Source organism: Xyrauchen texanus, chromosome 5, assembly GCF_025860055.1.
Source record: "Xyrauchen texanus isolate HMW12.3.18 chromosome 5, RBS_HiC_50CHRs, whole genome shotgun sequence".
In the NCBI taxonomy this organism is placed as follows: Eukaryota; Metazoa; Chordata; class Actinopteri; order Cypriniformes; family Catostomidae; genus Xyrauchen; species Xyrauchen texanus.
The window spans coordinates 37,082,205-37,093,717 of NC_068280.1; the positions used below are offsets into that span (position 1 = coordinate 37,082,205).

General features: G+C 45.0%; 1 protein-coding gene across 1 annotated transcript; it reads right to left on the reverse strand.

Annotated features, from left to right (window-relative positions):
• Positions 1-8,018: 8,018 nt before the first annotated feature.
• slc25a4 (solute carrier family 25 member 4) lies at positions 8,019-10,499 on the reverse strand. Its single transcript, XM_052127172.1, has 4 exons — positions 10,290-10,499; positions 8,958-9,444; positions 8,714-8,854; positions 8,019-8,595 (listed from the first exon to the last, which is right to left on the reverse strand). Exons 1-4 carry the CDS (start codon positions 10,398-10,400, stop codon positions 8,438-8,440), a joined length of 897 nt encoding a protein of 298 aa, XP_051983132.1. The 5' UTR covers positions 10,401-10,499; the 3' UTR covers positions 8,019-8,437.
• Between the last annotated feature and the right edge of the window lie 1,014 nt (positions 10,500-11,513).

Below are 11,513 nucleotides of genomic sequence, written 5' to 3' on the forward strand. Positions count from 1 at the left end.
AAGCAATAGCAAGTTGGTACAAGTTGGGATATACTTTTTTCTGTCTTTCCCAATATTCCAGGGGGTTCTCCACTCTGGCGATGTTTGGTTCACCCAAGTACTTCTGGACCTCCACTGTTGCATCTGCAGTGACATTTTGAGCCCTAGTCTGCAGGACTGTGGTGTCCAAACGATGCCACAGTTTGTTACCTAAGACAGACAGACAGGCTGTAAGTGACTAAATACAATAATTAGACATTTATTAGACAACAATTAGAATGTATCCAGTATCTATTACTTTGAGTCAAAGGCTGAGAAGCTTCTGATGTATGTGGTTGTGAGGAGGACGAGGAGGAGGACGGGTTGTTTCGAATAACAGCAGCACATTCAGCAGTGAGCCTCTTCTCGGCCATTGATTGCAATGTGAATAGCTTCTCCCGTAACTGTCTCTTCAGACTCTCAGCCATTGCTTTGCTCTCTGGAGTTTGGAGAATTCCCATGTCCTCCTCCAGTGTGTGGTGTAGCATTGACAAAAGAGGAATGACTTTTGATCCGGATACTCTCTTCTCCTCTGACAGCTCAACTGTGGCATCATGAAATGGGGACAGCACTTTTAGACATTCTGCAATAATATTGTACTGTTCTGATGACAGTGGGGCAACGTCAGTGCGAAGGCCTGCCAAAGCTGCTCCTACAGGTTCCCTGAGGTCATAAACACGTTGGAGCATATGGTATGTGCTGTTCCAACGTGTATCCACTTCTTGAACTAGCTTCAGTGCTGGCTGGCCCATTTGCTCCTGCACCTGTGTCAGCCTCTCCTGTAAAATTAGCAATCAAAAAGTGATTAATGCAAGTGTCACTGCAGCAGCACAAAACAGTGGCATTTAGAATATTGCAATGAAATAAAGAACTTCACCTTTGCAGTTGTGCTGCTCCTGAAATAGCCCACTATCTTCCTTGAGTTTGCCCGGATGACAGACAACACAGCGTTTTGGTCAAGAGCCTTTTTACAAGCAAATTCAAAGTATGCGCCACACAATTTGTGTGACGTAAACAAGCTCCTTGGCACAAGCACCCATATTTGCAGCACCATCAGTCACAAGGCAAGTAACTTTGTTTGTAATACCCCACTGTGACATAAGTGCTGCTTTTACTTGTGCCAAATTTTCAGCAGTATGTGCCTCAGGGAAATACAGCACCCCTAAAACAACAGACTGCAAAGAGGTGCTTGCATCTATAAAATGGCATGTCACAGCTAGATATGCATCGGTGTTTATAGAGGTCCACATATCTGATGTTAAACTAACTGCTGAGGCCTTCAACACCAAGGCTTTGGCTTTCTCCTTGGATTCCTTATATTTGTCCTCCACCATAGCTTTCAAAGCCTAAAGGAAAGAAGAGAACACTCTTGGAATGGTAAATATGGGAAAAAAGGGAAAAATACATGTGCTCACATACGCACCTGCCTTGTGGGGAGAACATAGGTTGGGTTCAAAGCTTTAACAAGCTTTCTGAACCCTTTGTCCTCCACAATAGTGAAAGGCTGGGAATCCTCAATCACCATATTGACCAAGCCCTCATCCACATCCTTCTTCTCTCCTGATGACAAAAAATCCATTAATTAGATTAATTAATTATTTACAGTATCAGTTAATGTTGTCTAATACAAATATACCATGTCATTTTATGTTGGTATGCTGTCTTATCATTGCATCCTAAAATGGCTTACCTGAGCCTGGTCCACCTTGGTTGGTCTCCTTGTTTTCGTGCAGGGCTCTATAATGCCTCAGCATAGATGAGGTGTTGTTGTTGTATCCAAGTTCTTTGGGACACAACAGACACTTCACCTTTTAAAATACCAGAAATAAGAAGAAAGACATTAGAACAAGTAATACCTTGTGTTGCCGTGTTTATTTATATTACACTAGTTATTATTACAATGTAAATACATTATTTGGTGAGATCAGCTCAAAGTGTTCCCAGACAGGGGAAAATCTCCTTTTTCTTGCTGGTTCCATCGCAAAGAAAAGAAGCTTGAATAGATCGTTAACAAACTCGCAAAGTCCCAAGTCCACAAAATGTGAGGGGGAATCCATTGCATTTTGCTGGCCCTTATATTTCAAATAGACCGCCAAACCGCGAACCACTTCCTGAAGCAGTCACGTGGTACAGGTGGCTCGCGAGGCATCAAACGTCACCACATACGTCACCGACACAAGCCTCGATACGCGCTTCACAGAAATCATCCCGGATTACTCGACACACGCTTCGAAGCCTCGATACGGGAGGACACATCACTACTGTTTATGTTTGCCCTGGTTCTCCGTTTAAGTTTATTTCCCCCTTGTGGGTTTTTTCCTTTGTTTATTCATTTGTTCATTTAATAAAAGTCTAAACTGCATTTGGATCCGCATCTCCTCGTCTGCCTTGCTGCTCAAACGTAACAGAACGACCAACCACACATGGATCCAGCAGCTATTCGGGCCAAATGTCGGCTGCTCAATCTGCAGCAAGAACACTACCCACTTGTAGACCACGCTCGCTACTTCCTCCTCCTGGCGAACGCTACTGACTTCCCGGACTCTGCACTGATGATCTTTTTCAGGAGCAGCTTGAACCCCTCGCTGAGGGAGCAGGTGCCACAGGCAGCGCCCGGCTGCACTTTCCGTGACTACCTGGGAACGACCCTACTAGCGTGCAGCTCACCGCTCCCTGACACACCAGCCCATCCTGTCAGCGAACAACCCCCCACGCCTATGGCTTCCCTTGAACCTGCACGGCCAACTTCGTCCGCCCGGAGGAGGAGGAGGAGAAGACAGGCGTCCGCCTCCCGGCCCTCGTCAGCCACGGTCAGCGAGTCAGAGCCCTCGTCAGCCACGGTCAGCGAGCCAGAGCCCTCGTCAGCCACGGTCAGTGAGCCAGAGCCCTTAACCCCAGAAGTCAGTGAGCCAGTGCCTGTTGCCTCAGAGGTCAGTGAGCCAGCGCCTGTAGCCTCGACCGTCCCTGAGCTAGCGCCTGTAGCCTCGACCGTCCCTGAGCCAGCGCCTGTAGCCATGACCGTCCAAGAGCCAGCGCCAGTAGCCATGACCGTCCAAGAGCCAGCGCAAGTAGCCATGACCGTCCAAAGGCCAGCGCCAGTGGTCACGCCTATCCAAGCGTCCGAGCTTTCCAGAGCTCCACCTCCCGAGCTTCCTATAGCTCCACCTTCCGAACCTCCCGAGCTTTCCAGAGCTCTGCCTTCCGAGCTTTCCAGAGCTCCGCCTCCCGAGCTTCTTAGAGCTCCGCCTTCCGAGCCTCCCGAGCTTTCCAGAGCTCCGCCTCCCGAGCTTCCTAGAGCTCCGCCTTCCGAGCCTCCCGAGCTTTCCAGAGCTCTGCCTCCCGAGCTTTCCAGAGCTCTGTCTTCCGAGCTTTCCAGAGCTCTGCCTTCCGAGCCTCCCAAGCTTTCCAGAGCTCCGCCTTCCGAGCTTTCCAGAGCTCCGCCTTCCGAGCTTTCCAGAGCTCCACCTCCCGAGCTTCCTAGAGCTCCGCCTTCCGAGCCTCCCGAGCTTTCCAGAGCTCCGCCTTCCGAGCTTTCCAGAGCTCCGCCTCCCGAGCTTCTTAGAGCTCCGCCTTCCGAGCCTCCCAAGCTTTCCAGAGCTCCGCCTTCCGAGCTTTCCAGAGCTCCGTCTTCCGAGCTTCCTAGGGCTCCGCCTCTCAAGTCTCTCGAGCCTCCCAGGGCTCCGCCTCCCAAGTCTTTCGAGCCCCCCAGGGCTCTGCCTCTCGAGCCTTCCATGGCTCCGCCTCTCGAGCCTTCCAGGGCTCTGCCTCTCGAGCTTCCCGAGCCTCCCAGGGCTCTGCCTCTCGAGCCTCCCAGGGCTCTGCCTCTCGAGCCTTCCAGGGCTCCACCTCTCGAGCTTCCCGAGCCTCCCAGGGCTCCGCCTCTCGAGCTTCCCGAGCCTCCCAGGGCTCCGCCTCTCGAGCTTCCCGAGCCTCCCGGGGCTCCGCCTCTCGAGCCTCTCGAGCCTCCCAGGGCTCTGCCTCTCGAGCCTCCCTGGGCTCCGCCCCTCAAGCCTCTCGAGCCTCCCTGGGCTCCGCCTCTCAAGCCTCTCGAGCCTCCCAGGGCTCCGCCCCTCAAGCCTCTCGAGCCTCCCAGGGCTCCGCCCCTCAAGTCTCTCGAGCCTTCCTGGGCTCCGCCTCCCGAGCCTCCTACGGCTCTTCTCCCAGAGACTCCAGAACCTTCTAGGGCTCCGCCTCTAGAGCATCCTACGGCGCACCCTCCCTCGGCTCCACCTCCAGAGCCTTCCAGGCCTCCGCCTCTAGAGCTGCCTACGGCGCCACCTCCCTCGGCTCCGCCTCCAGAGCCTTCCAGGTCTCCGCCCCTAAAGCCTTCCTTGGCTTTGCCTCCTGAGCCTCCCACGGCTCCGCCCCTTGAGCCTCCAGAGCTTTCCATGGTTCCGCCTCCCTCGGCTCTGCCTCCTGAGCCTCCCGAGCCTTCCTCGGCCCTGCCTTCCTCGGCTCCGCCTCCCTCAGCTCTGCCTCCTGAGCCTCCCTCAGCTCTGCCTCCTGAGTCTCCCACGGCTCTGCCCCCTGAGCTTCCAGAGCTTTCCATGGTTCTGCCTCCCACAGCTCCGCCTCCTGAGTCTTCTACGGCTCCGCCTCCAAATTCCTTCTTGGCCCCGCCCACCACGGTTCCGCCTCCTGGTCCACCCAAGGCCTCACCACCTGAGTCTGCCACGGCTCAACCTGCCTCTACTCCGCCCACAGTGTCTCCCACGGCTCTGCCTGCCTCTGCTCCGCCCCAGGGTCTCCTGCGGCCTTGCCTACGCCTCCTTCGGTGCCGCCACCCAAGTCTTCGACTGCTCCGCCTCAGAAGTCCTCCTTGGCTCCGCCAGCTCCCCTAGTGTCCAATCTTCCTCCCAGGCCCCCTGAACCAGCCCTTGCCCTACGGCCACCTCCTAGGCCACCTAAACCTGTCCCTGTCCTGTTTCCACCTCCCAGACCTCCTGAACCGGTCCTTGTCTTGTGGCCACCTCCCTGGCCTCCTAAACCTGTTCCAACCCGGTGGAGGCTCCCCAGGCCACCTGACCCTGGCCCCGTCTCACACCCCCATAGACTGCCTGTCTGCCCTCTCGGCCTCCCTGGTCTACCTGTCGGCCCCTTGCGCCTTCGTGGACTGCCTGTCTGCCCTCTTGGCCTCCCTGGTCTGCCTAATTGCCCCTCGTGCCCCCGTGGACTGCCTAATTGCCCCTTGTGCCCCCATGGACTGCCTAATTGCCCCTTGTGCCTCCTTGGACTGTCCCTGTACCCCTTGTGCCCCCTTTGGTCTGTCTGTTTTCCCCCTGTTCCAGTCCCTCACCCCTTGGACATTTATTTGTGTTTGTTGTTCTTGTCGTTTTCTTTAGGACCATCTGGAATCCGGTCCTTTTGAGGGGGGGTTATGTTATGTTACCTGTTGTCTTTTGTTTTTTGTACTGTTATTTTGAAGTTTAGTTTAGTTCCTGTTTTGGTTTTTGTAGTCCTTTGTAGTTTCTTTTATGCTGACATGTTCACTGTTGTCTTTTGTTTCTGTGCTTTTATGTTGAAGTTTAGTTTAGTTCCTGTTTCCTGTTTGGTTTTTGTAGTCCTTTGTAGTTTCTTTTTATGATTGGTTTTCCCCTGATTGTTGCCCCAGGTGTCCCTCATTCCCTCGTCTGTTCCTTTGTGTATTTAAACCCTGGTTCTTTGTTTAGTCATTGTCGGTCATTGTTTGATGTGTGTGCATGAATGTTTGCTGCCCTAGTTCTCTGTTTATGTTTGCCCTGGTTCTCCGTTTAAGTTTATTTCCCCCTTGTGGGTTTTTTCCTTTGTTTATTCATTTGTTAATTTAATAAAAGTCTAAACTGCATTTGGATCCGCATCTCCTCGTCTGCCTCGCTGCTCAAACGTAACCCATGTATACACACATATCCTTTATGTCTTGTGGTTATATTTTATAAAAAGTGACAAAATTGGCCCATTCACTTCCATTTTAAGTGCCTCAATGTAACCTCTATATTTTTATTTTTTTTTTTTTTAAAGAAAAGGAGGAATGAGTCAAAATTAATTTTTGGTTAATCAACATTATGGCACAAATGCTTTCGATTGAGCTTAAATTGTATTTAACTCTGAACATTCCTTTAAAGTTACATAGTTTATAAATATATTAGCCATTATCTTGGTCTTTCTCCATAATTTACTGATAAACAAGAGTACAGATATTGGATCATTGTGTGTGTACTGTGCTTATTATAAATGAGTTATCTGCTCTAAATACTTTTAATGCCTTTAAACATTTTTACTACTATACTTTCATGAACACAGGAAGGAGTTCAAGACCCTCCAACAGTCCACATAGAGCTAGACCAGAGACTGCAGAACTCAACAGAGTAACACCACAGCCCACCTGGTCTCATAGTGTCTCATTGAATTCAGCTGATGACAGAGATGGCTTTATATTATTTCTGTTATCAGATTAATTAATTACATGATCTATCTTTTAGAAGATTGAAAATCTTGTTATCTCATGTGAAATAAATGCTTTATTTGGTATGGTTATATCCAGTGTCTTGTTGCATTGTTCAGAATGTAAAAGTGGTCTGTATCAAACTGTATGACACTTGAATACCTGGCATGCATATACACAGTTACACACATACTCAGATTGTCCTCCATCTGTTACAATAAACAGAAAAGCATAACAATACCAGTCATTCTCCTGTCACTCTTAAACTACTTTTGACAAGGCTGACCAACACTCGTTAACACATGACAAACTAGAGTTACTAGAGTTAGTATGCAAGCACAGAGACTGACACATGACTTATTGTTGCTGAAGGCTCTATTGTATAATTTGACTTGCCTTAGTTACTGTCACTGCCTGTTAATGGACCATTACTATACAGTATATTATAATAGTATTATAATATTCAATGACACTTTGTGGTAACTTTTAATGACGCCAACTAACATTACATTATTTAATATTTAAAGGTGCTGTAATACATATATATATATATATATATATATATATATATATATATATATATATATATATATATATATATATATATATATATATATTTAATTTATTTCTTTTTTTATGGAAAGGTATGCAAAACATGTTCTTACTCCCTTAAAGATATTAATGAAATTAGTGTCCTGAGATATCTCACCAGTCTCTGTGACAGTTGTAGACTTTGTAAGCAGCAAAGAAAATGTGTCAGCAGGCCGTGGTATCTGATGCTTTCTGTTTGCAAACATTTTGCACAGTTGGTGTTGTAGTTGCAATGAATTATTGAGGCTTAATTCAATTTTTGTGCCATGTTGCTCATAACATTTGTCAGTTGAGAGTTCTAAATTGCCACTAATGCTTTGCCCCTTATTTAACCATTTCCCTGACCTTATCCGTGAGTGGAAGTGACGCCACCTTTTGGAGTTGGTGCAACCCCTTTTGGGATAATCACACCGCCATCTGGAGTAACCCCACACTCTTTTTGAGATTCCGCCCCAATTTGGAGGTCTCCAGCCTGCAGCTATACCTAACTGTTTCAGCTCGATATCGGTCTCAATAGGGAGTGTGGGGTTTTGGAAAGAAGGGTGTGGCTAATCCAGCGACTCAGTTTGTGGAAATTCTAGAATAGCTAAATTTGCTTACAGAACCTTTAAGTTTTTGTTTTCTAGTAATATATATACATATTTGAATGTACATTAACAGTGTGAAGCATTAAACAAGGTTTGTTAATGGTACTATAAAATGTTAACTAATAATGCTATTATTATATATTAACTTTTCAGACTGTAAACTGTAACTGCGCAAACACAGAAACTGAGAAAGAAAATGTTTGTTACTGCAGTTTGCTCTGAATCTGAACACAGTTTGCAATCTGCCAAAGAACAGATCATAGTTTTAGGGATCTGATTTGAAAAATGTATTTTTACTGTGTTTTGCAATATTATTATGTTCCTTGATTTGTTTTGGGATACCTAATAGTCATTGGTTTCATAATATCAAAGAAAGAAAGCACACGCAGCAAACAGATGATGTAGTTTTATTCTTATTAAACAAACACATAAGGTGGAACAAACCACAAGAACATTCAACTTTCCAGTGTACAGTCACTTGATTCAGTCAGGGAGTTAATGTGTTCATTAACTGCAGACCATGTAGACTCTCAGAGTTTAGAGGGATTTATGGTAAAATTATTAAAATAATTAATACCAGTCATTTTAGTCAATACTAAAAAACTGAGGGGCAGTGGGTTGACTTAAATATATTTACAAGTATAGTGGTGGAGGGAACACTAACCATGTGCTGTCACAAGACCACAATTCACCCCTTGGCCAGTTTGGCTAAGTACTCTCTTCCCCAACTTCTCCCTGGTTGGTATCACTCTAGACAATTTAGACCTACATGACGCTAATGGGTTTCTTTGTTTTGATAGATGCAATGGATTGAGAAAGTTTATGTGTACTTTTTGATCTCGTCATACAGGACCAGCACAAAAGCGCCACCCATGCCTCTCAGCACATTGGACCAGGCACCTTTGAAGAAGGCGCTGGGACCCTCATCCTTGGCGATCTTTTTCCAGCAGTCGATTGTGCCCTTGTACATAATGTCAGCTATTAGGAGAAAAATGAAAATCATTATACAATAGTCTACTCATCTAAAAATTATCATACATAAATATCATAAAACAGAATTTGTGCACATCAAACTGCTAAAAGTCATTTGACTTACCTCCTTTGCGTCCAGACTGCATCATCATACGACGTCTGACAGTGTCGAAGGGATATGAAATAATACCGGCAGCAGCTGTGACTGTCTGGGCAATCATCCAGCTGATTACAATATGTGTGTTCTTGGGGTCTGGCAGCATACCTTAGTAATAGAAGTGTTGAGTTGTATTTAACACAATGCAAGCAATTTATTTGAGCGTCATCCACAGACACAATCAGGTTTTTTCCATTCTGTAATTGCTTACCTTTTGCTGTATCATAGACACCAAAGTATGCAGCTCTGTAGATAATAATACCCTGTACGGACACATTGAAGCCAAGGTAAAGACCCTTAATACCATCAGACTTGTAGATCTTGCCAATGCAGTTACCAAGACCAGAGAACTCTCTCTCCGCTGAGCCCTTGCCGATATCTGCGGCAAGCCTTGTTCTGGCGAAGTCAAGAGGGTAGACGAAGCACAGAGAAGTGGCACCGGCGGCACCACCAGAGGCCAGATTGCCGGCAAAGTAACGCCAGAACTGGGTCTTCTGGTCCACTCCTCCAAGGAAGACCTTCTTGTACTTGTCCTTGAAGGCAAAGTTGAGGGCTTGTGTGGGGAAGTATCTGATGACATTGGCGAGATTGCCTCTCCAGAAGGATATGAAGCCCTGCTCTTTGGGAATTCTCACTACACAGTCGACGATACCTTTGTACTGGTTCTCGACTGTGATCTGTTTGCTGGCATGCTGGACCTATGAAGCAGAAAAACACAAAGAGCAATCTGGATTAAAGATGGTCCAAGATTGGATCAACGAGATCCAAAATGGTCAAGAATGGTTGATTATATTAAATAAACACTCAGCATTGTGGTCTCATTGGATTATTTTACTGTATATCTAGCACATGTTCTTTGCGTGTTCATCTGGTCTCTAAATAAATTTTGATTCTTTACACATAGGAATTAAACTGACCATGTGTGCGAGCTGCACCTGGTGTCACAGCCCACTTGAACGCAGGAGTTGAGTATTGGGTTGCAGCCTCGAGATTATTTTTAACTTTAAACTTAAACCAAATTTCACTGCTCTACACAGACTCAATCTCAACACACATGGTTAGATTTTATGAACTCTGGCACAGACAGTAAGCGTGACAGAAGTAGTTACAAGGTTAATTATTACGTGACAATTATTGCAAATGTTATAAATGCTTCCAAAATATGGTCTAATTGCAACTGCAAATAACCATCAAGTAAAATTAATTTAGCTCACTAATTTAGCTCATTAGACATTTTTGTACTTTTAATTTCAACTCTTACAAATGCTTAAATAAAGTAGCACCAAGGACAGCGCCAATTTGAGCAATGTTTCTCCTTTTTTATTTAAATTGTACTTACTTTTCATACTTTACTTTTAACTTTTCATTCGAATACTATTTAAATAATCTACATGTAATTTGCCATACAAATTCATGCCCTCCACTTTTTTTTTTTTTTTTTTTTTTTTGTTTTTTGAAGACTTGCATGCAACTTTTAAAGTTATTAGCGAGGATATGAAATATAATTGTCTACAATTTAATCATGTGATTTTTAAAACGTCACCTGCAATAACAGTTTGACTCTCTCAATGGGGGCCACAGCGGTCTTGGAGATAGCAGCGGCCACACCACCCGCCAAGAAATCCTTCAAAAAGCTGATCGCTGCGTCAGACATGATGTCCTATCTCCTGGTAGACAAACTCACAACCAAAATACCCAAAAGGAACCCCAGCGACGCACCTTCGAATGGACGAGCGTTCGTCTATGCTGTTAATATATCCGTACTCATTATCGCGAGAGGAGTAGATGATGGATCCAAGCGGGACCGAACAAAAAATCAAAGCTGAATAAATATCCCGGATCAGATGTCACGATTCTTGCGGAAGTTCTGTAATGCCATTACTGCCTATACCGGGTCATGACATGGGGACGTTTAAAAGGCAATTTTTTCCCCCTCATATATTTGGCCTTACATTAACATGAGAAGCCGAATTATAAACTTGTTAAATAGTTGTAGGGTACAACAGGGCTAAAGGCTCCCCGGGGTAAAAGGCACATTTTAATTGTATTTTCTCCCATAACACTAAATAGCAACAAAATCTACCACATCACTTTCCAAAACATCTGTTTGTCACTGTAAATATGCACTGTAAATATTTCTGATCCACGAGATTATTGCGTGTAATGTCTAAAGGTTGATTTTGAGGTAAATTGATCTAATATATTTAATAATATTTAAAATGTTGCAAATGTATGTACCTAATGGGAATCCCAGAAATGATCACATTTCTTTTGAGACAAAATACGTATTGGTCATTTTCAGTTTTGTTCAAGGTGATTCAATAAAAAAAAAACATTTAATAACTGTCCAATATGTGAAAAGATAGTAAAAAGCCCTGCTATTGCAGGGTCTAGATTGTGGTGGGAATATATTTGTTATGAAAATATTCAAAGTGGGCTCACATTGATCCAATCACAATGGAGATTCATTGGTTTATAGAATACTTGACATGTTATGAAATGTCAAATGTAATTAAAATTAACTGGATATGGTTGTTCCTTTACTGAAGTAGTTATTTTGAATTAGCATTATCTCAATTTGCTTCTCAAAAAAGCATCTTGCTCTCACAGAATTATTTGCATTAGATGACAAATTTTGCACTATAACTATTGCCCCTGTCCCTACACAATATCACTATAACCCTCCATGGGGGCCTTTTACCCCAAGTGTGTGGTAAACGTCTCCCTTGCCACCTTTTTTTTTTTAATCTGAATTTTAGTCAAAGCA